Source organism: Mus caroli, unplaced genomic scaffold, assembly GCF_978045245.1.
Source record: "Mus caroli unplaced genomic scaffold, Mus_caroli_1 scaffold_10, whole genome shotgun sequence".
NCBI lineage: Eukaryota > Metazoa > Chordata > Mammalia > Rodentia > Muridae > Mus > Mus caroli.
The window spans coordinates 45871809-45899576 of NW_028227265.1; the positions used below are offsets into that span (position 1 = coordinate 45871809).

Below are 27768 nucleotides of genomic sequence, written 5' to 3' on the forward strand. Positions count from 1 at the left end.
TTCGGGTGGGAGCTCCACCCAGCTCTGTCCGATGTGTCTGGTCCCTGTCCCAGGACGCCTGCACCACACCGCCCAGCTCCCCGCGGGGGCGGGTGTCGGGGCCGCGCGCGGGGGATGGGGGGAGGAGGGTTGCGTTTGTTCCAGACGCGGGCGCGCGCCGCGCCCTGGGTCTGTTTCCCCGGCACTTTCCTGTTACTTTCCAGCGGGGAGGACAGTTCCGGGGAGGGCCCTGCTCACGCCCGCTGCATAAAAAGCCCAGCCCAGCCGGCCGCCACAGCCCTCTGTCAACCCAGACGCTGTCCGTTCCGCGCCGCGCCACCATGAGGGGCGTCAGATGCCCCGGCCTGCTTGGTGAGACCTCGGGGTTGCGCGGAGCCGGGAGGGAACTCGCGGGACGTGGCCAGGAGGGGCAGGGACAGTCAAAGCCCGCGCACCTGTGCGCCCCAGAAGGCTCTCAGGGGGTGTCAGATCCTAATGGGCTTGAGTGTTGCCAGTTTGGAGGCTAAGAGGGAGAAACTGAGGCACGGGGGCAGTTAAAGAGGGTAACAAAGCAGGCATGGTGTCACAGGGCATTAGGGAGGCTGAGGCAGGAGGGTCACCAATTTCAGGTCAGCTTGGGCTACACAGCAAGACCCTGTCTCAAAAGAACAAAAGAAAAAGAAATGCAGGCTAGGGGTTGGAGTGGTGTGAGGTCAAGAGCATTAAGAGAGGACCTGGCTGGGTCCCAGCACCTATATGGTGGCTCACAAGTGTCTGTAACTCCAGTTCCAGGGGATTCACACTGTCTTCTGCATCCATGGGCACCAGACATGCAGTGCACAGACATACATGCAGTGTACAATCATACATGCAGTGCACAAACATACATGCAGGCAAAACACATACAGTTAAAAAAAGATACAAAGCTAAAAACTGTAGGTTAAAGTACACTTTGCAAACTGTTGCCCAAACACATGCTCTCAATGTGAAGAGAAACCCACGTGAGGGTGCCCATTTCTTTAAGGGTGGGAACTCCCCCTGCCCCAGTCTGTCCCCTGCTGTCTCCGTGCCAGGAACAGGCAGAGAATCTCCTTGGGACTTGTCTGGGACGGAGCTGCTGGCTGAAAGGAACTTACCAGGCTGTGGTTTGAACTTGGCTTTCATCGTGACTTTCCCGCCCCACCCTGGGTGCCTCAACCGTTGTTTGATGGCTAAGTCACCTAAGTAACTTGACAACAAACAGTGAAAAAATGGAACTTGGGGCACCAGCTGGACTTACCCCAAGATATGGAACTTGGGGCACAAACTGGGGTCACCCTAACCACAATGACTGGCCTGAGTGCTAGTGACAGGTGGCAGGTGGCAGGCAGCTCAGTAGCCATGGACTAGAACCAGGAAATAGAGTCCCAGGGTGTCACAGTTGGTGGCAAACAGCTGCAGGGGCCTGCCTGGCTGTCACTAAGCTGGGTCACAGTGACTTTGGGCTGCACTTTCCTCCTCTGTAAAATGGAACAAGACCAGCTGTATTTTACCATATTGTTTCAAGGGCCAAGAGTTTGTGTACAAACTTTCTGGTTTACAGTTTGAATTAACTGAACATGTGGGTGTGGTGTCTGTGTGCTATCACAGTACCCAGAGAGTAGAGGCAGGAGGGTCAAAAGTTCAAGGTCATTCTCTGCTGTATACTGAGTTTGAGGCCACATGATACCTTGTCTTCAAAACTAACCAAACAGCCTTGCTAGTTGGATTCTCAGGTTTTGAATCCCAGTATCAGAGAGGCTGAGGCAGGAGGCTTCCATGATCCTGGGAGTTTGAGGCCAACCTGGTCTACATAGTAAGTTCCAGGCCAGCCAGAACTACACAATGAAATACTGCAGGAAGCACAAAGGCTGCCCTACCCCCACTTCTGGATCCCCTAAGCAGGAGTCCCTTGGCTCCAGTCTGAGCTTGGGAAGTTGAACCAGATGTGTCTGGGAGCAGAAGGGAACGGCTCTGCTCCCGTTTGATTAATTTCCAAGTCTCCAGATGTAGGCGGTCTGGCTGATGCCTTTAGCATGGTGGGGTAGAGCCCAGCCCAGCCCAGGGAACAAGGAACCCCCCTGACTTGGGTAACTATTACTTGAGTCTACTGCTCTTTCTCTGGCCTGGTTTGATCACTCATCTTTTTTCCAAGCTCCGAGCCTTAGCTTCCTATTGTGTAGATTGGACATAGCCCCAGCCCCTACCTCCTGATTGATCTTCCTGGTGGCTGACGTTACTCTGAGTCTGTTTGTTTGGTTATTTGTTTTTTGTTTTGTTTTTGTAAACAAGCTTTCAAAGTGGCTAAAATGACCTTAAACTTCTGGTCCTCCTGCCTCCACCTCTGAGTGCTGAGATTACAGATTTGTGCAACAGGGTCTGGCTTCATTTTGAGTCTGTTTTGGTATTAGTTTTGAGACAGGCTTTGGCACTCGCTGTAGCAGCTCTGTAGCCGTAACTGGTTTTGAATGTGTATTAATCCCCCTACTTCTGTCTTGTTAAAATAGGGTCTTCCTACATAGCCTTGGCTCCCTAGGTAGACCAGGCTGGCTTCCAGCGGAGTTCTCCCACAGTGCTTTACCAGTGCTGGCTCTGAAAGTGTGCATCAACATGCACGGCCGTGGTTCCAAGTCTTAAAGAAATTACCTAAGGGGCTGGAGAGATGGCTCAGTGGTTAAGAGCACTTGCTGTTCTTTCGGAGGACAGAGGCCGGTTCTCAGGAACCACACAGTGGCTCACAACCATCTGTGACTCCAGTTCCAGGACATTCAGTGTCCTCTTCTTACCTATCTATTCCCCAGGCAATATGCATGCAGGCAGAACATCCATACACCTAAAAATAAATCAATATTATTTTTTCAAAAGTGACTTGAGGGCTGGAGGGAGGCCTCCGTCAGTTAATGATTTGTGTGAAGGAAGCTGGATGCGGTGACACACACTTGCGATCATAGTGTCTATCCCTGGGGCTTGCTGTTTAGCTAGCCAAGCCTGCTTGATGAGCTGAGGTTCAAGGTAGAAGGCACCTCTGCTGTTCACAAACAGACACACATACTGGTACTGGATGTTAGGAACTGTGCCTTGCCCCAGGGCCCAGTGTGAAGGGAAGGTCATTTTGTGGTCTGTCCCGCAAAGAGGAACTGAGTTCTGATGGGTGTGGGAGGAGAATTCCAGCTCAGTGGCCCAAGAGGAGGAAGAAAGAATTCTGACTTGAGGGGACAACTGCCTGGCTAGGGTGCCACCTCAGAACACTCCAGCTTTGAGGGAGTGTCTCATCCAAAGCCTCTCCATGGGCTTGAGGGAAACCCAGTCAGAAAGGTTGAGCTTTCAGGGGACCCTCTGAGCCCACTGTCCCTGCCCCAACAACCCTGCTTACTGTGGCTGATCCCAGGAGTCCCCTGGGAACCTGGCATGCAGCCAGCCCAGAGATGGCTGAATCATTAAGGAAGTGACTCACCCACCCCCCACCAGCCCTTCTCCCGAGGGCTCCCTCTGGGATTCCTTTCTTGGATTAGTTTCTTGCTGTTGTAGTCCCCATATTGGGATCAGCTAACCACTCCCCAGGCCTCCTGCTCCTGAGACACCCCACACACACCCCGCCAAAACACACACACACACACACAGAGACACACATACTCTTTTCTTCTGTACCGAGAGGGAAACCAGGGATTCACAGCTGCCAGGCCAGCACCTTCACACATACAACACACCAGCTTTTTCTTGGTTTTTATTCTGAGACAAGCATCTATGCTCTGTAGCCCAGGTTGGGAACTTCCAGTGTCCTCCTGTGTTGGCACCCCAAGTAGTTGGCATTGCATGGCAGCCCCACCGCCTGGTTTTCCTCTCTCTCTCTCTCTCTCTCTCTCTCTCTCTCTCTCTCTCTCTCTCTCTCTCTCTCTCTCTCCCTCGCCCTCCTTTTAGATGTATTTGGTTTGTGTTTATGAGTGCTTTGATTGCATGTATGTATATGCACCACATGCGTGCCTGTGCCCTCAGTGACCAGAAGAGGGCGCCGAAGTCCCTGGAACTGGAGTTACAGGCTGTTATGAACTACTCTGCTGGTGCTGGGAATCAAACCCTGGGTCTATGGAAGAGCATCGAGGGGCTCTTAACTGCCGAGCCACCTCTCTCTCCAGCTGCCAGTTTGGTTTGTTTGTTTGTTGTTTTAGTCTGTGTATGTGCGAGTGGTGTGTGTGTGTGTGTGTGTGTGTGTGCGCACATGTGCTCACATGCCGTGACACTGATATAGAGACTGGTGCTCTCCTTCTATCTTGGGGGCTCCCCCTGCCCCCTTTCATGTTTAGGTCCTAGGGATGGAACCCAGGGCCTTGTTTCAGTCAGGTTCCCACTAAGCTACCAAGGTGGCCCTTGAGCTTTGTGTAGCTTTTAGGTGAGGAGCCTCCTGCCCCAGCAGCCTCCTGCCTCAGCCTCAAGCCACAGGGTTACCCCACTTGCCTTCACACCCTGCTTCTCATCTCCCTCCCTGTCATCCACCTCTGCTTTCTTGGATGCCTGTCTCCTTGCCTTGGGTGGGATGCCTGCCAACGACATGAGGCATGGGCTGTGTTCAGCATTCACCCACCCTCCACCGCAGCCATTTCCTGTGTGTGAGGAGCCCTCTCTGACATGTGGGCACCGGGTCATGGGGTTGACAGTGGGTACACATGTGATGTTGGGACCTGGGGGACGTAGCCTAAGCTTTCATTCTTCCCTAAAAAGTGACACGGGTCAGGCCTGGTAGCATAGGCCTGTACCAGCTCCTCAGAACACTGAAGCAGGAGGATTTCAAGTGAAAACCCAGTCTGAACTTAGGAATAAAGTAAAAAAAAGTGTTGAGGATGAGGCTCAATGGCAGAGCACTTGACTAACATGGAAGTGCTGGGCTCTGGCCCAGCATTTTGACACAAAATGATAGAAAACAAACTAAAACAGAGAGGAAGTGTAAAAAGACAGTATCACACTGGGCTGTGGTGGCAGCCACACCTCTAATGGGGAGGCAGGGGCATCTGAATCTCTGGGAGTCCCAGGTCAGCCAGAGCCGATGTTAATTGTGGGGGATTGGCCTGGTGCTACTGTATGTTCAAATGCTGTGTACTGTCCCCAAGATCCGGTTGCCCCGATCCTCAGGTACACCAGCTTTGTTGTGTAAACCTTGACACACACACCCTTCCTGAGTTATCCCTGATTGGTTAATAAAGATGCCTACAGCCTGGGCTGGACAGAAGAGACAGAAGAGAGGTTCTCAGGCTTGGGGTCTCAGGCAGGAACCATGAGGAGAATGGGGAAGAAGAAGGAAATTGCATGCGCTAGTGTGGAGTGTGAACACATGGCCTTGAGGGCCGGCCTGATGGAGTAGGAATGGCCCAGGCAGAGCATGGCCAATGATATCTTGGGGTTACTGACAGGGAAGCAGACAAAATGGCAGAGAGGGCTTGTCTCTGCTCAGCTCTTGTGCCTTTAAGCTTTATTATAAATCTAAAGGTTCTGTGTCTTTGACTTGGGAACTGTCTGGTCTAAGTGGGGTAGAAACCCCTAATAAAGTCAAAAGGGGAATGTAGCAAACCCCCATAATAATAACTACAACAGATTGGCACCTCACATTGGGCAACAAATGTAAAATAATATTTATTAAACTTATCCTGATCTAGCTTCAGATGAATGAGACTCAAACTATGATATTTATTTATTAGGCTCTGAGCAATTACTGGAGGATTACGCCCAATCTAAATCTCTAACTGTAGTCTGGCTACGACCCCAACTGTGCTCTGCAAATACTTGTTTGAAACTAATTTCTGCTCTAGCAGTCTGGAGTCCTGGGGAGGCGTTTCACTCCGGCACGTGCTGCTGGTCCATCATGACTTATGGAGACCACCTGTTCTCTGCTGTCTTCTTCTCTGAGACCCTTCTCTTTCTCTTCTCTCTCCTTCTCTGTGCTCCCTGCCTGCGACCCCCAGGCCTGAAACTCAAACTTCACCTCCCCAGTAGTTGGGGAGCAAGATTTACAGAACAAATGCTGGTATATGTGAGGACCTTGGAGCAACCAGATCTTGGGGCACAGAATTTGGCACTGAGTACAAGCAACATCCCCTATAGTTAATTGCTTAATTGTGTAGGGTTTGTCCCCACAAAGCCAAGTCATCGTCTTCTCCTTCCCCACAGAGAGGGAGACTGAGTGAGGAACATCCAACTGTGACCCCATAGGCCTGGAGAGCCAAGCCTAGCTTCCTGTGTCTAGACCTCTCTGGTCTCCAGGTCCTGGGGTGGCCTACAGGCTACCATGGGTACTGGTCCTCTGGCTGTGGGAGTTCTGAGCCATAGGAGAAAACACCTGAGTTGTATATTTTTTTCCCTCTGTTTTATTCTTAAGGCAGAACTGTGTAACTTAGGCTAGTCTCAAACTCGCATCTGGCTTTCTGCTTATTTATTTATTTATTTTAAAGATTTATTTTATTTTATGTATGTGAGTACACTGTAGCTGTCTTCAGACACCCCAGAAGAGGGTATCGGATTCCATTACAGATGGTTGTGAGCCACCATGTGGTTGCTGGGAATTGAACTCAGGACCTTCGGAAGAGCAGTCAGTGCTCTTGACCGCTGAGCCATCTCTCCAGCCCCCCTATTTATCTATTTATTTATAGATAGGATTCATGTAGCCTAGTTTGGACTTAACCTCGATGTGTAGCCAAGGATGATTTCAAACTTCTGATCTTCCTGCACCCCGCCCCATACATTGGAGTTTCAGGCATAAACCCCATTCTTAACTGTGCAGTTTGTTGTCCTTGTTATTATTACTATCTGCTTATTTAGGTGTTTTAAAGATCTATTTATTTATGTATATGGGTGTTTGTCTGCATGTATGTCTGCTCACCAGGAGAGGGGATCCCATTACGGATGGTTGTGAGCTGCCATGCTGGTGCTGGGAATTGAACTCAGGACTTCTGGAAGAGCAGCCAGTGCTCTTAACCACTGAACTCTCTCTCCAGACCTGGCTGGTCATTTGTTTATTTGTTTGTTTTGTTTTTGCTTTTGAGACAGGGTCTCAGTATGTGGCCCAGGGTCGGCTTTGAGCTCCTAATCCCCCTGCCTCAGCATCCTGAGTGATTGAATTATAAGCAAGTGTCATTAGGCCACCCCCTGGGTTTGTCTCTTTGTATGAGCTACAGAACCTCAGCCTGGGCAGAGTCATCACCCGATGCCCGGTGTCTGCAGGCACACAGCTTGGGCCTCCTGTTCCTGCTCTGGCTGACCGTCTTTTACTTCCTTGCAGTGGTGTGCATTTTACTGAGTCTCTCAGGAGCTGGAACCCAGAAGACAGAGAGTAAGTTCACTGGACATGAGGGCTGCCCAGCCGGAGCTGGGGAGGGAATCCCGCTGCCAACCAGAAAACCTTGGGAGGGCATGAGCACTGCTGGGGAACTTCAGGACCTGCTCACACCTTCCTAAGATTCAGTTCTCGGTGGCACTTCCCCTCTACTGAGTATCTGTCCCCCACAGACTGTGCCAGGTGGTGCCCTATCAACTCAAAATGTGTCAGTAACAGAAGCTGTGTCTGCAAGCCCGGCTTCAGCTCGGAGAAGGCATTGATCACTAACCCCGCAGAGAGCTGTGAAGGTACGAAGCCTCGGGGATGGGCACGAAAAGAGATGACAAGGTTTGGACTCAGGGCAGGGGGTTTAGCTTTCATCAAAGACAGAGAAAGAAAGCAAGGTGGGGAGGCAAGAAGTGAAAGGGGGATTCTTGAGAGGAGTTCCAGGGGTCTGTGCCTGAACGTGCTTTAGGAACCAGAAGGAGAAGGCTGACCTTCCATTCCACTCCCACACTGGTATTGTTCAAGTCCCGGGTCCCATCCAGAGGACTGAGAGGAGCAGAACAGACCAATCAGCTCCAGGAATAGCTTGTTAGACCTGCAGCTCAGCCTTATGAGTAGAGCCCATAATTTTTCTCAGAAGGCTAACTCATCAGCAGATCCCAGACTGGTAGTCAGGTAGGCGTGGGAGTCTCCGCCTTGGGAGAACTTACAGGTCTGGGAGGTGACCCCTGTTTTGTTGTAGACATCAACGAGTGTTTACTACCTGGATTTTCCTGTGGAGACTTTGCCAAGTGTGAGAACTCAGAGGGGAGTTACGCCTGCGTCTGCAACCTGGGATATAAGCTCCTTTCTGGTGCAGAATCTTTTGTTAACAAGAGTGAGAATACATGTCAAGGTAAGAGCCCCCCTATGCCTCGAGTCACCAATGTCAGCTTCAAGGTCACCAGCATCTGTATTGCAGCAGCCACAGGGCCCTGACATTGGTTCTGCCCCTATGGTTTGCTCTGGGTCATGTGTCACATCCACAAGCAGGGAGGAGGGGAGATTCGGGACACCCTTCCAAGGCCTCATCCTGATACCCATGTGTGACTCAGAAAGCCCTTTTTAGTTACGTAGTGTGGCACACGTCTGTGATCCAACACTTTGGAGTCTGGGACTTGAGTATGAGCCAAGTAACGCATATGCAGCGAGTTCCAGGACAGCCAGAGCTTTGTAGAAAGACCCTGTCTCAAAAACCCAAAAATAGCCTGGTGGAGGTGGCACATGCCTTTAATCGCAGCATTCGGGAGGGAGAGGCAGGAGGATCTCTGTGAGTTTGAGGCCAGCTTGCTCTACATCGTGAGTTCTAGGACAGCCAAGGGCTACATGGAGAAACCCAGTCTTGAAGAACAAAATCAATCAATCAAACAAGTAGAAAGAATTCTCCACACTTTTCTCCCAGGGTCTTCTTTCTGTCTGTCTGTAACAAAGAGATTTGTTCTGTATTTATTAAACAGCACAGAAACACACAGCATGCAAAGGAATGAGGGCTTCTCGACAGAAGTCTTTAACAGCATTTTACAAGGGAAAAATAACTTACTCAGAACAGCAAACGACGGCAGGCAGACATCATTCTATATCCACGTGCTATTTCTAGCATCTGGGGGAGATTTGTTGTGTAACATTGTTCTCAGCCTATTGGTTGTTCTCAGGAAATGATTGCCACAGCACATCCTCACACACACAAAGGCACGCATGTACATTATTCTGGGTCAGGAGCACGGAAGAGTACTTAACTTAAGACTGAAGCTATGCATTCAGCTTAGATTGTAAACCTTGATTAAATGGGAAATCTAAAGAACAGTAAGGCTGGTAGCATTGTTCTCTTAAAGGCAAGCTAAACTTTACCAAGCTGAGCACACAGTAGATTAAGTACGTAGTCTTTTTTTTTGGGGGGGGGGGGACTCGAGACAGGGTTTCTCTGTGTATCCCTGGGGGTTTCTCTGTGTAGCCCTGGCTGTCCTGGAACTCACTTTGTAGACCAGGCTGGCCTCAAACTCAGAAATCCGCCTGCCTCTGCCTCCCAAGTGCTGGGATTAAAGGTGTGTGCCACTACGCCCAGCAAGTACGTAGTCTTAAGTGATCTCAAGGCAGATTATTAACTTGTTGGCAAGATCTAAGAAAAAGTTTGTTGAATGCAAGAGACATTTTCAAAGCCAGGTGTGAGGCACAAGTCCTTTAAACTCAACACAGTAGAGACCGGCAGATCTTGTGAGTTTGAAGCCAGCCTAAGCCTCCATAATAAGTTCCAGGACAGCAGAGCTGCATATGTCCTCAAGAGAGAGACAGAGAATGGTTTTCAGAAAAATGTTATCCGTACATGAGGTGACATCTCCATGGACCCCAAGGAAGGTGACAGAAACCATCCAGCTTAGAGCAGAGCTCATCCAGTGCCTGAGGTGCTGACCCATCACGGAGCACTCCTGACTCGCTAGGAAGGCATGCTCCCCGGGATCGCACTCAAAAGATGGCAGGATTCCTTGGGCCATATCCTCTTCTCCTTCTCTACTTCTTTGTTCTGGAAGTTCAGAACTCCTTGTGTCCATCTGCATCTCATTTGCATAAGCCACTATCCTTCTGTCATCTCATCTCATTTGCATAAGCCACCATCCCTCTGCCCATCTGCATCTCATTTGCATCAACCAAAGGCAAGGCATTCAGAATGCTCTGCATCTACCACAAGCACGGCCCACTGCAGTGTCTGTCCTCTTCCCAGCATCAGTGGACACTGGGATGACACCTGTGCCCTCCAGGATCTACACAGTTACCACTGCGCCTGGAAATCTCCCCGAGCAGACAACTACAGTGCACCAGACACAGCTGGGAGACTCAGAAGAGAGGACACCCAAGGGTAGGCCACATTCCCTGTCATTACTTCTGCTGGAAGACAACACCTGATGCTCGGATTCCCTTTTTTGGTCAGAGCCTTGTCCATTGCTCTACCCAGTCACTGGTTCTGACTATCCCCAGCAATTCTGGTTCCTTGAATACAGCATAGAATGGCATGGCCGGATTGGGCAGGGTGACATCTACCCCCACCCCTCCACCATACACCCAAGAGAGTTGAAGGGTAGCACAATGCAAGAGAAGGTGTCATGGAGGATCATTGCTTCACAACCCTTACCTGATGATGTCACTCACCCACAGCTGCCAGGCCAGATAATTCAGTGTAAGAAAGCTGGGCTACACTCAGCACATCGGCGGGTCTGTGGCCATGACAGAAAAAGAGAGAACAGAAATATCTCACTCCTGCCCCAGCAGCACGGCTCCCTCTCTGGGCACTGCGATCTTGAAGGGCTGGCTTCAGTGGAATAGATGTTCTTACCCTCTGTAACTTGAGCCAGGTGATGCCTGGCTGCCCATCACAGCTAGCTCCCACTGTGAGGCATCATGGCTATCTAGTGTTATCCCTCTTGCCCTGCCTCTCCTGTTGCGTTTCTTCCTAGAGGGAGTGTGGCTTGTGGGCAACACTCAATTCTCCACTGACAGAGCAGAGATCTGGGGACCTTGTGTGACTGAGGTTAGCATAGTCCTGAAGGTTCCTGGAAGTCTATGTAGAACTCTGCAAGGGAGCGGTACCTTATAGGAATGGGGACAGAGGCTACCACGGGGAATACAGAGTTTTCCACCTCCTTGCACTGGCTCCTAAGGGTCATATGTAGTCTTCACCCCAAATCTTCAGGCTGGGATATTGATAGCTGCCGTTGTTCTATTGCTGGCAGTTAGGGAACCCTTGACTGCTTCCCCTATATCTAGACAATAGAGTTAGAGCTACCATGGACCCTATTTGATGCCTTTCTATGAATTAGAAGTTGGTCTTCCCACAAGAAGGAGATTAAAATGTTGCAGATGCTTCTGTGTCGCATGGCCAACCTTGAGCCTGAGGCTTCAACTTCAAGCACACAATCCCCGCTGCTTCTTCTCATGAGCAGATGAGGCTCTGAACCCTAGAGTTTGTAGGAACACAGCATTTGCACCAACCCGGGGCAGCTCCTCATACCCAGGTGTGTACCCTGAAGGTGTACACAGGTGGAAGTCCACCAGAAGACACCGTAAGACTGGACAGGACCTGGGAGGAGGCACAGTCTGTTAGCCTGAAGAGGGAGATCTGCAGGGTCCCAGAAGCTCCAAGAATTATGAAGACTCCCTTGAGGACTCAGCTCCCAGCAACAATGTTCCTACAGGGTAGGGAGGCCCCAGGAACTCCGTGGAGCTCCCAGACCTCAGCTCCTCCCCAGTTCTGAGAGCAGCGTCACATCCTGTCCTGAGAAAGATTAAAAAATAACAAGAGGCCTCGGTCAAGAAGTGCAGTGCGGTGGCTCAGTCTCCATCCTGGTTTTACCTCTATTCATTGGGACCCCTGATCCTTGCTGGGCCTGACCTGCAGAAACCACCATGAGGTGGTCACTACATTTGTGGCAGTGAGAAGATGGGCAAGTGACACAGTGTATGAAGGAGTGAGTGGGGCCAGGGATGACCCTTTCGTTTTGTTCCCAGATGTGAATGAGTGCACCTCCGGGCAAAACCATTGCCACCAAACCACCCACTGCATCAACAAATTGGGTGGCTATTCTTGCATCTGTCGCCAAGGCTGGAAACCTGTTCCTGGATCCCCCAATGGCCCTGTCAGCACAGTGTGCGAAGGTCTGCATGCAACCTTTCTAAGGACTCACAATCACAATAGCTAATCTCACCTTCAAGATTTGTTTATTTTAGCCAAGTGTGCTGACACAGGCCTTTAATCCCACTACTTGGAGGGCAGCAGAGGCAGGCAGATAGATCTCTGTGAGTTCCAGGGCCATTTCATATGTATGTATGGGTGTGGATCTGTACACCATGTGGGTGCAGGTGCCCAAGGAAGTCAGAGAAGGCTGTCAGATCCTCTGGAACTGAATCCACAGGTTGAGCCATCTCTTCAGCTCCTGTGTTTTATCAAAGGAATGAAAGGGGGCTCTGTTAGGCCAGGACTTACTCTCCTGAGGCTAAATCTAAAAAGCTGTGGGGTCCAGGAAAGGATCCAGGTTACAAAGGCGAGGCCCTGGGGGACCCCGGATGCCTTCAATTACTAAAAGTCCACAGTTTCTCACATACATCTATATGCCTTAGCCTCTGCACATTCCCTACCCATCCTGTACCACTGAATGAGGCCACCAGGGGTCAGTACCTCAGACCAGAGACTGTAGCAGTACCAAAGAGACCGGGGCCAGACAGGAAAGGCTCTAACCCCTTCCTTGTGTCCGCAGATGTGGATGAGTGCAGCTCTGGGCAGCATCACTGTCACAATTCCACCATCTGCAAAAACACCGTAGGCTCCTACAAGTGCCACTGCCGTCCAGGTTGGAAGCCAACTTCTGGGTCCCTCCGTGGTCCAGACACCATATGCCAAGGTACCTGACCCAGCCACCCAGATTCCACGCCCCACAAGTGCTCTCTGAGATTACTGAACTATAGTCCTGTCTCCACAGAGCCATCGTTCCCTACTTGGACACTGCTGCCCGCAGCCCACAGTCAGGTGAGTAGCCAGTGAATACCAGGAGGTTGGACTTTTTCATACAGCCTGTCCATGCCCGTCAGCTGTGCAGCTGCCCACCCATGACACACCACCTACCCATGACCATCCTTCTCCCTTCCCAGACTCTCTTGAGATTCTCTGTTGAAGTCCAGAATCTGCTCCGCGACTTCAATCCAGCCACGGTCAACTACACCATCCAGGTGAGGGAGACACTTGGGATCCTGGTGCAGTGTGGAACATGTCACGGGCTTCAGGGCAGACTGACAACATTCTATCTGTCCGAGCAGTATTTCTGGTTTGGGGCACATGGGTCTGACATGTGCTGCCATGTGTGTGGCTATTACACAAGGGTTATAATGGCAGTGACTGGGGCAGTTAAGATTGGAATTAAGCAGAGCATGGTGGCCCATTCTGCTTGGGGCCTTAAGAAGGATCTCAAGGTCCTGAGTTACACATCGATGACATGCCTGTGACTCCAGTAGGTAGAGGCAGGAAGAGCAGAAGCCCAAGGTCATAATGGAAGAGCACCAGTCTAGAATCCCCAGTGAGGGCTGGGGGGGGGGGGGGCATGGCTCAGCAGAGCCTTGGCAGTCCCTGTGCCCTGTGCCTGTTGTTTATGTGCTGTTGTGACACGCAGATGCACAGGTTCATAAACTTCACCTCCTTGTTTTCTGGCTACTCTGTCTCACTGTGTCCCGCCAGCTGACTCCCCAGGGAACCCGCGTGGCTCTCCAGTGTCTGCTGGTAGGCAGAGTGGTCAGGATCCTTCATTTAGTTTCTGTGGTTCAAAACCTTAGCAACTCTGTCACCCATTACCCCCAGAAACTCATCGAGGCTGTGGACAAGCTGCTGGAAGACCCCATGGAGACTCAAACCCAACAAGTAGCCGCCCAGTTGCTCTCGAACCTGGAACAAAGCCTTCGGACTTTGGCCCAGTTCTTACCCAAAGGCCTCTTCACCTACACGTCCCCTTCAAACACTGGTAAGCCTTCTTCCTGCCCCACCCCAGGCACCATCCTTGGTTCCCCCGATCATGTCCCTGTCTCTTCAGAACTGTCCCTGATGGTCAAGGAGCAAGACAACAAAGATGTTACCACAGTGCACCACGGCCAAACTTGGATGGAGCTGAACTGGGCTGTGACAGCTGGAGCCAAAATCTCAGAAAATGGTAGGGGTCTAGAGAGGGCACCTGCCAGGGAAACCAGGGTGAGGTCTGGAGAGGACAGGGAGACACCAGCCCACTGGGAGGAGTACAGAGAGGGGACAGGAGTTGAACCTTCAATGTCTGCCCCCAGGCTCCTCGGTGGCAGGCATCCTGTCCAGCCCAAACATGGAAAAGCTGCTGGCCAACACCCCGCTGAACTTGGATCGGAGAAGGGCCTCCTTGGAGGAATTCTATGGAAGCCCGATTCTGAGCGTCTCACTTAAGTTTCTCTCAAACATCAATTCCATCTTCCTGACCAACACAGACACTGAGAAGCTCGCCTCGAACATCACGTTCAAGTTCAACTTTACTTCTGTGAGTCCTCCAACTGGAGGGAGGGGAGGGGTGGGGATGCTCTGTGGCTCAACCCCTAACCAAAGTCAAAAGTCAGGGCAGCGCCTCTTGACCTACATGGTACGAGAGAACTAACTCCCAAAGTTATCCTGACTCCTTCCTCCAACACACACACAAAATAAATGTAATAAAAAACACTAAAAATATATAAAATTTTAAAATCACAGCTGGGGGGTGGTGTGGTGACACATGCCTTTAATTCTAGTACTTGGGAGGCTCTCTGAGTTTGAGGCCAGCATGGTCTACAGAAATTCAGGATAAAGCTCTATAGAGACCCTGTCCCAAAAAATAAACAGCAAAAACCAAAACTAAATAGATAAAAAAAGAAATAAAATCTGAGCTGGGTCTTGTGGCACAGACATTTTGCTCTCAATTGCTGGGAGGCAGGAAATTCAAGGTTCAAAGCCTGCCTGGAGTGAAGTTAAGGCCCACCTGAGCAACTTGGCAAGACCTTGTTTTCAAACTCAGTGCTACAGTTGGTTGGCATTCAGAAAGTCCCTGGGTTCAGCCCCTAGTACTGCTGAATTGAATGAGTGAATGAATGAATGAATGAATGAATGAATGAGCAAACAGATAAGTAACTGTGAGGCAAGGCCAGTAGTTGACTCAATGGTGGAATGCTTACCTGTCATGGTAAGGTTTGGTCTTCAGTATCATAAAATGTTTTAAAAGGGGTGGGGAGATGGCTCAGTGGTTAAGAGCACTGATTGCTCTTCCAGAGGTCGTGAGTTCAATTCACAGCTCCCACATGGCAGCTCACAACCATCTGTAATGGGATCCGATGCCCTCTTCCAGTGTATCTGAAGACAGCTATAATGTACTCATATACATAAACAAACATTTTAAAAAATGTATTCTGGATCTGACAGGATGGCTCAGTGGGCAAAGGTGGTTTCACCAAACCTTAATTTAATTCCCAGTCTGAGTTGGGACCTACATGGTAGTAGAAGTAGAAACCAGTTCTTGTCAACTGCTCTTTGCCCTCTATGTTTGCTGTTGTACAAGTGCAGCCCCATCAATGCAATTTTTAAAAATGATGTATTCTGTTGTTTGCCTGCATGTATGTCTATGCACTACACGTATGCCTGGCCCTATGGAGGCCACACGACATCCGATTTCCTGGAACTAGAATTAGACAGTTGTGGAAGGAGTGAGCTACCATGTAGGTGCTAGGAATTGAACCTGAACCTGTCAATGCTCTCAACCACTGAGACACTTCTCCAGCCCTCATACCCGCATCTACCCCTGTATATGAGACAATGTCTCACTATGTATTTCTGGCTGGCATGGAACTCAGAGACCCACCTATGTCTGCTGTAAATACTTGGATTAAAGGCATAGGCCACACTTAGCTATATACATGTTAATTTTCAAAGTTAAAAGTTAATCTAGGCTGGTGATGGGATAGAGTTCTGGTGATATTGGTGGAATATTTGTCTAACATGTATGAAGGCCTGGATTCAAAGTCTAAAGTGGTATATACACTGTAGTTCCGACACTCGGGAGGTAGAAGGAAAAGCCAGGGTCAGCCACAGAGCGAGTTTGAGGCAACCTGGAGTGTAGGAGATAGTATACATAGACTGAGGACATCCAATAAACCTAGTTTTTGTTTTTAAATTACAATCTGTAGGCAACCATTCCCGCTGGCTCTTTTAATTTCCTTGGCATTTATTACCTGTTACTGCTTGTGATGTTTCAGCTCAGGGCAAGGGCTGGTGTCCTGTTGTTCAGTTGCTGGCTCCTCATGCTCTCTGAGCACAAAGTAGATACTTATGTAGCCAAAAGCAAGGTTCTCCGCTCCCCCAGACTGGCCCTAAGTGTGCTCAAAGTGTGCTTCCGACACCCTCACCACCTATCTGCCCATAGGTGGAGTCAATTAAGCCCCGTCACCAGCTGATATGTGCCTTCTGGAAAGCCCATGACAACGGGAATGGGTACTGGGACACCGACGGCTGCTCAATGAATGGCACTGGCTTCTGCCACTGCAACCACCTGACCAGCTTTGCCATCCTAATGGCTCAGTACCATGTGCAGGTAAGCGGTAAGCCCTGGACCCACAGGTAGCCAGGTGTGCTAGGCAGGAGCATGGTCTCAAGGGTGTTGTTCAAGCAGCCTCCTTTGGATGGCCCCATGCCTTGCTTTTTAGTTCCTCCCCTGGAATCCTCTTTATGACCCAGTAGCTGATGGATGCAGGCCTCTTGTCTGAGTCACTGCACAACTGTCAAGAACTGCTAAAAGCACACCAGTCTGGGCAGATGAGATGGGTCAGTGAGTAAAGGTGCCTGCAGGTAGCCAACCTAATAACCCAAGTTCCATCTCCAGAAAGCACAGTGGCAACAGATACTTCACCCGGCAACCCTCCTCCCCTGCAAATAAAAGGCCCTGTGTAGATTGTTCCAGGTAGTGTAGCTTCCTGAACATGGCTATTACCTGGGCCACATGGTCAGCTTGAATTAGCCAGTTGGTCCTGTAGTCCAAGACAGGATGCAGGATAGGTAGGAGGGGTGTGAGGGCACACCACTCATCCTGGTTGCCTGCTCCTAGGACCCAAGGCTGGAATTGATCACCAAGGTGGGGCTGTTGCTGTCCCTGATCTGCCTGCTGCTGTGTATTCTGACCTTCCTGCTGGTGAAGCCCATCCAGAGCTCTCGAACCATGGTGCACCTGCACCTATGTATCTGTCTCTTCCTGGGCTCAATCATATTCCTGGTTGGCGTGGAGAATGAAGGGGGTGAGGTAAGTTCCAGAGCATGGAGTTAAGTCCTAGGAGTAAGGCCCGGCTGGGGCTCAGTGTGGAGCCAGAACCTGATGGAACCCCGCTGCTGGGGCATGAGGCTTTGAAGCCCAGCGGTCCTACCCGGCACTGACTCTTCCTAACTCTCCATCCCACAGGTGGGCCTGCGCTGCCGCCTGGTGGCCGTGATGCTGCATTTCTGCTTCCTGGCCGCCTTCTGCTGGATGGCATTGGAGGGTGTGGAGCTCTACTTCCTGGTGGTGCGTGTGTTCCAGGGCCAAGGCCTGAGTACATGGCACCGCTGCCTGATTGGCTACGGGGTACCCCTCCTCATTGTGGCCATCTCAATGGCAGTTGTCAAAATGGATGGCTATGGGCATGCAACATAGTGAGTGTACTGAAGTGAGGCCCAGGCTGGGAGGGGCCGGGGCTGGGGCACTGATGGAGCGGGGGCTGGGGCACTGATGGGGCACCTTCTCCTCCCCCAGCTGCTGGCTGGACTTTAGGAAGCAGGGCTTTCTCTGGAGCTTTTCGGGACCCGTGGCCTTCATCATTTTCGTAAGTACTCTCTGGGCACTGGAGGCCTGAGCAGCCAGACTGCTAACTCCTTGCAGCCCTATAACCCGAGACCCATGATCCCCACCCAGTGCAATGCTGCCATTTTCGTGATCACTGTCTGGAAGCTCACAAAGAAGTTTTCTGAAATCAACCCAAACATGAAGAAGTTAAGGAAGGCGAGGTGAGAGGGGCAGGGAAGGAGGCTTTGGGGCAAAGGGCTAGAGACTGGGCTGTTTGCTGCAGCTGTCCACCCCCACAGGGTGCTGACCATCACCGCCATCGCCCAGCTCCTTGTGCTGGGCTGCACCTGGGGCTTCGGCCTGTTCCTCTTCGACCCCCATAGCACATGGCTATCCTACATCTTTACCCTGCTCAACTGCCTGCAGGGCCTATTCCTCTATGTGACGCTCTGCCTGCTCAACAAAAAGGTAGCTGGCTACGGAAGAGCCCAGGGTGGGAGGAGGCAGGGCCAGGTCTGAGTCCCTAGCCCAGCTCTTTTCTTTCCCCATAACCTGGTGCCTTGTGCTCACAGGTGAGGGAAGAGTACTGGAAATGGGCCTGCATGGTCACTGGGAGCAAGTACACAGAGTTCAACTCTTCCACAACAGGCACTGGCACCAGCCAAACACGGGTAAGGGGCTGGCCTGCAGTGGGGCTGGGAGGGCAGGCCTCGGTGAGCTCAGCCTCAAAGGCCTCCTTCTCTGCAGGCTCTCAGGTCCTCAGAATCAGGGATGTGAAGGCGAGTTCCATGAAGGACAGCAGCACATACTCACGGCTGTCACTCTGCCTTCTGTTCCCGCCATCTTCTGGCCTTTGACCCCACTTCATATAAAGAAGGGATGCAAACCCAGCAATGAGCCCTGCCATGGGGCAAGGGGTCGCTGGTCCTGCTTCTGGTTGCCTCTGCCTCACCACAGCTACTGCCTACCAGAGAAACGGAAGGCAGCCAGCCCAGACCTGCAGCCCACTGCCTGGTACTGCAGGCAGTCCTAGGACAAAGGGAAGAGCCCTTGAGACCTGGGGTCTTTGCCAGGGTGCTGGGTTCAGTTTCCTTAAGCTAAGACTGTGGATGCCACGTCGGCCACTGAAGCCCGCCTGCTGCTGAGGCTCACGGTACAGAGGCCTTGCTGCTCCACATCCAGGGCAGAAGGTCTCACAGCTAAAGACTAGGTTTTGTAATTTTTTTTAACCTGTAAACCTTTCAATGTTGACACACAAAATTAAATATCATACTGATAAAAAAAGATGGCATGTTTGCTGGTGAGAAGTTTGCTGGCTTGACCTGACCCCATGAGATGTTGACCGAAAGGGATGGGGCTGGAGCCATGCATTCACAATAAAAGTTTATTCTTACATCACTAAAGCTTTGGAACAATAAAAAGAAACACCGATTTGTCACCTAGAAAGAGGTTCTGAAGAAGCAGCAGCTGGGAAAGAGGGTGGCCATGTTGCCCTGGCTACACATAGGGTTACCGGCTCTGCTCAACTGTAAAGACAAGAAAGACACAGTGAGTGAGGATAGAGGGCCTTTGCTCCTGAAGCCCCGCTCCTGCCCTGAGTGGCTCCAGGTACTCACTGTATGTGGAGATATCTATTTCCTCTGGAAGCTCAGCTACATTCACTTCAAACCGGTCCTGAACATCATTAAGGATTTTGGCATCATTCTCATCCGATACAAAAGTGACTGCCAGGCCCTTGGTACCAAAGCGACCAGCACGAGCCACCTGCAGAGAGATGGGGTCAGGAGACAGTCACTCCTCAGGATCTGAGAAGGGTGGGGTCCTGAGCCACCCACACTGCGAGGAAGCACTCACTCGGTGAAGGTAGGTGTCTGAGTCCTCTGGCATGTCATAGTTGAAGACAATGTTGACTCGTTCAATGTCCATACCTCTGCCAAACAGATTAGTAGCCACCAGGATTCGTCGCTGGAAGTCCTTGAACTGCTGGTATCGGGACAGGCTAGAGCGGGAGACAAGCAGAGGCATTAAACTTGAGTCCCAGGTGTGAGCAGCCTTGGCCCTGGTGGACATCACTCACTCATGCACTCACCGCTCCTCCTGGGCCATGCCTCGGTGAATAGCGATAGCTGGGAAATTCTGCTCCACTAGGAGCTGGGCCAGGGCCATGCAGCGTTGCACAGACTTGACAAAGATCACCACCTGAGGAAGAAGGGTGTTTAGGCGCATAGACAATCACCCCACAGGCCCATATCTTGGTGTGGGAAGGAAGGAAGGAAGGAAGGAAGGAAGGAAGGAAGGAAGGAAGGAAGGAAGGAAGGATGGATCACCTGGTTAAACTCTAGCACGTCGAGGAGGTCGAAGAGCTTACGGTTCTTCTCGCTGTCCTTGAGCTTGACGTAATACTGCTGCAGCCCGTGCAGTGTGAGCTTGGTCTCGTCGTCCACAAACACCTCCATAGGCTGTGTGGGGAGGGAAGCAGGAAGGGGCGAGTAGGGCTCACTTCTGGGCGTCTCATGTGCCCGGAACCTTCCAGAGAGCAGCTCCTCTGTATTGATGATTCCCAGAGGGCCTGTTGCACCCAACCTCAGTAAACAATTCTCTCCCAAAAGCCGGATGTAAGCTCTGCCTCTGGCTCAGGTGTGGACCACTCAGCTCCCAGTTTGACAAACCAGGGGAAGGAAGGAGGCCGGCGAAGCCTCCTAGCATCCTCCAGGCCATGAGAGCAGTGTGCTTGTCGCAGAGTGGCCCAGCCCATCAGAGAGGGCCAAAGCTGCTGCGCAGAGGTGTTGGCCACGGTGGGCAGGCAGCCAGCCAGCTGGGGCGTCACCCTACTCACATCCTGCATGAACTTCCTGCAGACTGGCCGGATCTCCTTGCTCAGGGTGGCGCTGAACATCATACACTGCTTCTCGTGGGGTGTCAGACGAAAGATCTCCTGTACATCCCGGCGCATGTCTGGATGGGATGCCAACAAATCGTAAGCCTGAGTGTCTTGTCTGACTGAGTAGACCCACACCAGAGAGGTACCAGCCCTTCCCAACCTGGACCAGACAACATTGGCACCATAGCCGCGGTGGAGTGGGCCCAGGGGTGTCCCCGCTGCCTGAGGGGCTGGGCTCGGATGGGCGGGAGCGCAAGCATGGGAGGAGCTGCGGTCCACTTACTCGCTGCCAGCATGGAGCGGCTGCCAGTGCACCTTGAGCCACGCTTCAGGAAAGGGAGCCTGAGGCAGAGACAGCCACTGGCGTGAGAGCTGCAGCTGCTTCCCAGGACACATGCCCATCTCTCCCAGCCCCTGATGGTGGCTGAGGCCACTCTACTCCTCTAGATTCACTAAAGGGATGGCAGCTCATGGGGCCTAGGGTCCCAGTCAACCTGGGTTCAGAAGCAGCACATACTCTGTAACCTCAGAATCCCCTTAGGCTTCTCCTAGAAACCCTGACTTCTCGCCACCCATGTGACCCCACTGTAAGAGCCACCTCTGCCTGCCCCATCAGGCCCCCTAGAAAATGGCTGTGACTCTATGAGTGGGAAACCAGCTGGACAGGCCAGTAGGATGCTCACCCAGCTGTTCGAGCATCTTGTCACATTCATCTAGCACAAAGTGCTTCACATTCCTCAGGTTGAGGCTTCTGCTCCGCACAAGTGCCAGGATCCGGCCTGGTGTCCCCACCACAACATGAGGACAGTTCTTCTTCAACACATCTTCATCCTTCTTAATGGAGAGGCCTCCAAAGAACACAGAAACCTACGGGGACAGAAAGAAAGCTGTTTCCACCCATCTGGGGGCAGTGATCCTTACAGCATAGGTCCCACCCATCCTGAGGGGACCTGACACTCCAGCCCCACTCCCTCAGAACCCAGGAGGGGCTGAAAAAACAGGGCAAGGCTGAGGTATGTGGGACCAGCACAAGCCTTGTGGGTTGGGCATCATTCATCAGGCTCATAAGGAACATAAGTTAGCATAAACCTCAAGATTGATAAATGCTGCTTGAGCTGACACTGAGGCCAGCAGGGCTCCAGAAGGTACCCAGCACAGCACCTGAGGAGGCTTACCTTAACACTGGGCATGTACTTAGAGAAGCGCTCATACTCCTTGCTGATCTGGAAGGCCAGCTCCCTCGTGTGGCACATGACCAGGACTGATACCTAGAGAGTAACAAACAGGCCTTCTTTCCCAGAATCTACACCATCCTACCCCAAACCTACTGCTGTAGCCCCCAGTAGTTTGAAGCCCAAACATCTCCACTTCTCCTCACCCTGACCTATCCTCCTCATGGCTACAGTAGGCAAGGAACAGAATGGAGCACTGACCCTAGATAAAAGGGTTACCTCAGGCTGCCATGTCTTTTTGACCACCCACAGCATAGCCCTTCCCTAAATCCTCACACTCTTGTCAGACCCTGAAAAGACAAGCAGACACCCACCCAAGAAAGAACAAGCCAAAGCCTCACCCAGGCCACCCAATAGCTCAACCTTAGAGCCACATTCCAGACCACCACAACAGGATTCCCCCACCCTCAGCTCCCCATTCTGGACTCCAGTGTAAATCTTAAGATCCTACAATTTATCTACAGTGGTGGTGTTAAGAATACCTGCAAAACAAGTCACCGTGGTGACTGCAGTCAGTAAAATTTCACTTCCCAGATAAATTCAAAAGCCCACAGAGAAAATGGAAGTAGTTTTGAGACCCAAGACTGTACTGTCACGTGGTAACTCTAGTCCAGAAAAGAGCCCACACCTACCTGGCCATTGACAGGTTCGATCTGCTGCAGGGTGGCCAGCACAAACACAGCTGTCTTGCCCATCCCAGACTTGGCCTGGCACAGGACATCCATACCCAGAATGGCCTGGGGAATACACTCATGCTGGACTAAGAAAGAAAAAAGCGTGTGAGTTAAGACACTGGCTGCTGCCTCTCTGCACACTCTTCTGCCAGACCCCAACCATCTGCTTGCATAGAGGCTGCTGATATAACTGACTCACGGGGAGGGCATACCCCGTATCCAAGGCACAGGAGAAGCTCAGGATGGGTAGGATTTACTCTGGGAAGAAAGAGGGCATAACTGGGTGGCACCAATGTAGCATACCCTCTGAAGGATGCTCAAAGCCACAGTCAACTATAGCTCTCAGGAGCTCTGGTTTCAGCAGAAAGTCCCGGAAGCCAGAACTGTGGATGGAGACATAAGATCCTTTGACATCTTTCTTCGGGGGAGCTGGAGTGCTCTCCTGGGGTGCCTGGGGCTCTTCATCTTCATCATAATCCAAAAGCTCATTTTCCACATCCTGTTCTGCCATGGCACTGAGAACAGAAGAGGGTAAGGCAGAAATGCATCTGAGAACCACGTAGGAAAGAAAACCCACTTGGCAGAGAAGGTGGATAAGGAAAGGATGGCAGGGGCAAGCCCTGGAAACAGGCAGAGCTCAGTGGTGTACAGGACTTCCCACTTCAGCCTACTGTCCTGTCACCATCCTCTCAGCAACCTCCCATCTGCTACACACCACTCTCCCATCCAATGCCACCCAGCCCAAGCATCCTAAGGTCTACAGTGAAACACCAAGTCCATCCTCCAGATGGGGACCTGGCCCAGTGATCTACCAGGTTCTATCCCCAACACCACAAATCAAATAAGTGATAGTTATCACACATATTCGTCACTATAGCCTTCACGGGCTGGATCCTGCTCACTTCCCCATACTTTATCTGACCAGAACCTCCACCTGTAGGACGCCCTGTTTTCAAGTCTGTACACAGAAAATTTTTTTGAGCCCTAATAGCTGCCTAGCTGTTCCAGAACTGGCAGTTACAGGTTGACATCATTTCACCTGGCTAATGTGTCCTCCCTGACATTCAAGTTTTGGCACTAATAAGGCTTCTCAGACCACCCTCTCAAGGAGCTCCTGAACCCACAGCTTGGACCTGAAGTTCTACCTGCCTTGGTATTGAGAAAGGAGTTGTGGTCAAGAAGCAAGCAGCATTTTCCCTACCATGCCCAGCCCAGCCTCCCCTACCTTTTGTGGTCTACACAGGGGAATCATTAAGAGCTTTTATGAAGAGGATTCCCATTGGGCCAGGCCAGCAAGCCAGCCAGTTAAGATGCTAAATGGAATTCTCAGGAGACGAGCTCACCCCACCACACACACTTTTTTTAATCCCTTATACACCAAGTACAAGGCACACAGCAGCCAGGCTTGTCTCTTGTCTTCCCTAGCCTGCAGAAAAAGTTCCATCTTCCTAAGGTAGGATGCTAACATACTAGGACCCACTTCTAGCCCTCTTGTTCATTCTCCATGACTTTATCCAATGATAGTCAGCCATTTCTATGGTGACTTTCCCCAACTTTGTCTACAGTCATATACCTTTTCCACTCCACAACCGTTACCAGCTGCTTTCCCATATCCTTACAAGTTTAATTCAGGCGGCCTACAGCAAAGCTTTGTGTTTCACCCCAAGGGCTACATTCCCCCATCTCAAAAATATTTATGCCAGTCTCAGGGGCAGTCTTGACTGACCAACAAATCTTATCCAGTAAATTCCACTTACCAAATCCAGTTAGGCCCACCTCGCCACTTCTCACAAAGGTTGGTCCCAAGGTGAAATGGCCTTTAAAACTGGAACAGCTTTACTGAAACAGTCATATGATATACAATTCACCAACCAAAGTACACAATTCAGGAGCCACAAACATGCTCACACAATCAGCTCTAACACCGGGCAGTGGTGGCGCACGCCTTTAAATCCCAGCACTCGAGAGGCAGAAGCTGGCAGATTTCTAGGTTCGAGGCCAGCCTGGTCTACAGAGTGAGTTCCAGGACAGCCAGGGCTACACAGAGAAACCCTGTCTTGAAAAACCAAAACCAACCCTCCCCCAACCCCAAAAAAACCCAACCTTCTGGATGAGCTAGAGAAATGGCTAATTGATTAAAAGTACATGATCTTTCTTTCAGAGCACAGGGGTTCAATTCCCAACATCCACATGATGGTCGACAACTGTCCATAACCCGGTTCCAAAGAGACCCAATGTCCTCTTCTGACCTTCCGACCAAGCACACACTCTGAATATAAATGCATTCAGACAAAACACTTCTATAAAACAAAATCAGTAAATCTTAAAAAGCCCCTGGGCCTAGGGTGTGGCTCACCAATAAATGCCTAGCATGTGAGAAAATCCTGAACTCCATCCCCCAAACCACAAAGTAGCCTGCTGCCCACAAACATCGCCTGCCTAACTCCTAGACAGTTAATCTGCTAAGAGTCCGCAGACTAGCCTTTTCTGGCATTTTCTATAAATAGGTTCAGACAGCATCACCTGGCCTTTTACTTTGATTCCTTTATTCTACCATTCTCAACACCCACCCACAATGGGAATAAATACTGAATTCCTTTTTATAGCCAAACAATATGAGATCATGTGAATTGAACCCCCGTGCTCTGAAAGAATGAAAGAACATGTGCTCTTAATCAATCAGCCATCTCTCTAACCCATCCAGAGGTTTTCTTTTTGAAAGGTGGTGAAGCATGTTCAAGTTGATTGTGCTGATGCCACAGCATGTAAGAATATCACAGGTGTCATTTGGGTTACATTGTTTTGTCTGGATCACACCAACAGCCTCCTCAGTGTCCACTGATCCCTATGCTACACAACTCCCACAGCAGGCAGAGGGAGCCTACTCCAGCTACATCACACCTGGTTGCCACTGTGCTGTACGAGTCCCCCATATCCACACAGTGGAGAGAACTGACAAACTGTCCTCTGATCTCCATTCACACACCCCTACATACACAAGTGAAAATGCTTAGGTATCAGTCCTTAAGGCACTAGACCCCAGCAAAGGTTTAAAGCAGAGACGGCGAGGAGAGGAGAGCTGAGCAGGCCCAGGGCCCGTGTTGTGTACTTCAGTTGCTAACTAGGCTTGGAGCTGAGTGATTCAGTAAGAATTTGCTCAAGATGGAGTGGAAGATAAGAGCAACAGCAGGGAGAAACTAATCCATGAAAGGGAATTAGCTGGGGTGGGGAACTGAAGTCAAGAAGATGAGTCACCAAAGAGCTCAAAGCCATTCCTGGGGAGAAAAGAATCACAGATCTCTGGGTTCAAACACCTCAACGACCAAGATGTACCTATTTCTATTTGAAATTGAGTCTCATGCAGGCCCTCAGACTTGCTATGTAGCTCAGGCTAGCCTTGAATTCCAGATCCTCCTGCCTCCACTTCCCAAATGCTAGAATATATTAAAAATGAATTTTAATAATGCCTGAAGCAGGGACAGACAGATCTTTGTGAGTTCCAGGCTAGCCTGGGCTACACAGTGAGATCTTGTCTCAACAACAACCAAAAAAACTTAGAAGTTCGAAGACTGGCTAGGCAAGGTGGCCAATGTGGCCGAAGACTGCATGATGCTTTCACACGGCCTGAGTTAGGTTTCTCAGTTTACATCCTTCTAACTCCAGGGTCAGTACTTCTGGCCTCCTAGAGCACCTGCACAGGTAGTCATTCAAATATTTACACCTAAATAAAAAACTTCAAGGACAACCTCGATTTCAGGAGAACCTATCTTATGGTCTCTCAGATGTGTACTCTGTTTTTAGGCAGTACTGCTTTAAACACATGTATTGTGCTGGCTAAAGGATAAATGTGAAGCCGGGCTTAGTGGGACACGCCTTTAATACCAGAGCTCCGGGGACTGATGGACTTCGGTGAGTTCGAGCCCGACCTGGTCTTCAGAGAGAGCTCAAGGACGACCAGGATTATGAAAAGAGATCCTGTCTCAAGAAACTAGACACACAAAAGGTTCCAGGAACTAGCTGAGGTGCAACTCGGTGCGTATGTGTCCCCCCCACCCCCCGCAATAAATACGTCAGGCCTTGCTTCAATCGGGAAAATGAAACAAGTGAACCCAGATTGTCACAGACCTAAAGTTTCAACTATACGTCCAGGAAGACCAGAGGCAACGGGCTGAACCGGCCTCACACCGGGAAAGCGACGCCGAGTGAATGGCCACGTTTCTACGAGGCGCCACACCGGCCTTCCGCTTCAGAGTCTGGAGAAGAATCTCCTGGGCAAGCGGCGGAACAAGACGGAAAGCCGGTGACTGCAGACTCGGGACGTCTGCCCAGATAGCCTGAGTCCTCTCGCCGCGACCGAAAACGCAGTGTGGATCCGCCCTGTCCCTCAATCCCACCACGGTACACATGGGGCCTCCGAGAGCCGCCATTCCCATCACCGTTCCCGGAAGCCGATGTACTAACGGCTGGCCCGCCCCTGGCGCATGCTCACTGGAGCCCAACGGCCGCCGGCTCGAGGTGTCTAACCGTCCCGCTGCTGTGCGCCCACTCCTCCCGCTGCACCGCGCCCCGCAGCTTCCCTTTCGGCGAACCCACAGCCCCGCACCGCAGCCCCGGCCTCGGGACCCGCCACTTACCTGCCGCCCAGTTCGCCTCCGCGAGCTGCAAAGAAAGCCACCCGTCCGGTTCTACGCCGCGACCCTGGACGCGCGCTACACTGCTTCCTGCCCGGAGCCCAACTCAAGTCTTGCTCACTGGATAGCTGGCTTATCACTCAACAGAGGAAGGGATGATGGTTGGTTTATAAGGACGCTGTCGGCCGGCTATTGGTGGAAGAGGGCGTACCTAGACTCAGGTTCATTGGACAATCGTAAAGTGGGCGTGTCCAAAGGGGGAGTGGGCTAAGCGGCGGTCCCGCCCAGTCACGTGAGATGAGTTAAGGGCCTCAGTGGATACTGCCAAGTTTAGCTGGCACCCGCACGTTAATTGCGCGTGTATGTGCCCCAGCTTTTTGAAGTGTCCTTGCCTGCCTAGCTTAGAAGCCCTGACTCTTTTGTTTGGTTGTATCATTTCGAGACAGGGTTTCTCTGGGTAGCCCTGCTGTCCTGGAACAACTCCATCTGTGACCAGGCTGTCCTCAGAGATCTGCCTGCCTCTTCCTCCGTGAGATTGAAGGTGTGAGTGCTGTGATTAAAGGCGTGCACCACCACGCCCAGCCCCCCCCCCCTTTTAAAAAAGATTTAATTTATTTATTTATGGTTTTTCGAGACAGGGTTTCTCTGTGTAGCCCTAGCTGTCCTGGAACTCACTCTGTAGACCA

The 27768-nt window shown here is 51.2% G+C and overlaps 2 protein-coding genes across 8 annotated transcripts; one reads left to right on the plus strand and one right to left on the minus strand.

The window, feature by feature from the left end:
• The first annotated feature begins 201 nt into the window (after nt 1-201).
• On the plus strand, nt 202-19037 carry Adgre5 (adhesion G protein-coupled receptor E5). Of its 5 annotated transcripts, none has more exons than XM_029480607.2 (20): nt 202-351; nt 7262-7312; nt 7489-7605; nt 8046-8198; nt 10065-10193; nt 11840-11986; nt 12586-12729; nt 12808-12854; nt 12977-13054; nt 13677-13836; nt 13906-14022; nt 14150-14373; nt 16279-16446; nt 16957-17148; nt 17305-17534; nt 17635-17704; nt 17794-17885; nt 17964-18132; nt 18237-18335; nt 18412-19037. In XM_029480607.2, exons 1-20 carry the CDS (start codon nt 321-323, stop codon nt 18439-18441), a joined length of 2448 nt encoding a protein of 815 aa, XP_029336467.1. In that variant the 5' UTR covers nt 202-320; the 3' UTR covers nt 18442-19037. The 5 variants fall into 5 exon arrangements, with proteins under 5 accessions (XP_029336467.1, XP_029336468.1, XP_021025194.1 ...); XM_021169535.3 differs by having other exon boundaries at nt 203-351; nt 10059-10193; XM_029480608.2 differs by lacking the exon at nt 11840-11986 and having other exon boundaries at nt 10059-10193.
• Nucleotides 19035-27209, minus strand: Ddx39a (DExD-box helicase 39A). 3 transcript variants are annotated; one of them, XM_029480610.1, is made up of 12 exons: nt 27086-27209; nt 24209-24290; nt 22755-22966; nt 22410-22537; nt 21721-21813; nt 21229-21412; nt 20501-20619; nt 19992-20123; nt 19754-19863; nt 19519-19663; nt 19281-19428; nt 19035-19190 (listed from the first exon to the last, which is right to left on the minus strand). In XM_029480610.1, the coding sequence occupies exons 3-12, from the start codon at nt 22960-22962 to the stop codon at nt 19174-19176; spliced, it is 1284 nt and encodes a 427-aa protein (XP_029336470.1). In that variant the 5' UTR covers nt 22963-22966; nt 24209-24290; nt 27086-27209; the 3' UTR covers nt 19035-19173. The 3 variants fall into 3 exon arrangements, with proteins under 3 accessions (XP_029336470.1, XP_021025197.1, XP_021025198.1); XM_021169538.2 differs by lacking the exon at nt 24209-24290; XM_021169539.2 differs by lacking the exons at nt 24209-24290; nt 27086-27209 and adding an exon at nt 26577-26953.
• Between the last annotated feature and the right edge of the window lie 559 nt (nt 27210-27768).

What these genes read in the sequence shown, in the direction of transcription:
- Adgre5 (XM_021169535.3), top strand. Translation starts at nt 321, where the DNA reads ATGAGGGGCGTCAGATGCCCCGGCCTGCTTG. An exon ending in TGTCAGCACAGTGTGCGAAG is followed by an intron (nt 11,987 to 12,585) that starts GTCTGCATGCAA and finishes TTGTGTCCGCAG; the next exon opens with ATGTGGATGAGTGCAGCTCT. An exon ending in CACGTCCCCTTCAAACACTG is followed by an intron (nt 13,837 to 13,905) that starts GTAAGCCTTCTT and finishes CTGTCTCTTCAG; the next exon opens with AACTGTCCCTGATGGTCAAG.
- Ddx39a (XM_021169538.2), bottom strand. Translation starts at nt 22,962, where the DNA reads ATGGCAGAACAGGATGTGGAAAATGAGCTTTTGGATTATGATGAAGAT. An exon ending in CTTTGAGCATCCTTCAGAGG is followed by an intron (nt 22,538 to 22,754) that starts GTATGCTACATT and finishes TTTCTTTCTTAG; the next exon opens with TCCAGCATGAGTGTATTCCC. An exon ending in ACGTGCTAGAGTTTAACCAG is followed by an intron (nt 19,864 to 19,991) that starts GTGATCCATCCT and finishes CTTCTTCCTCAG; the next exon opens with GTGGTGATCTTTGTCAAGTC.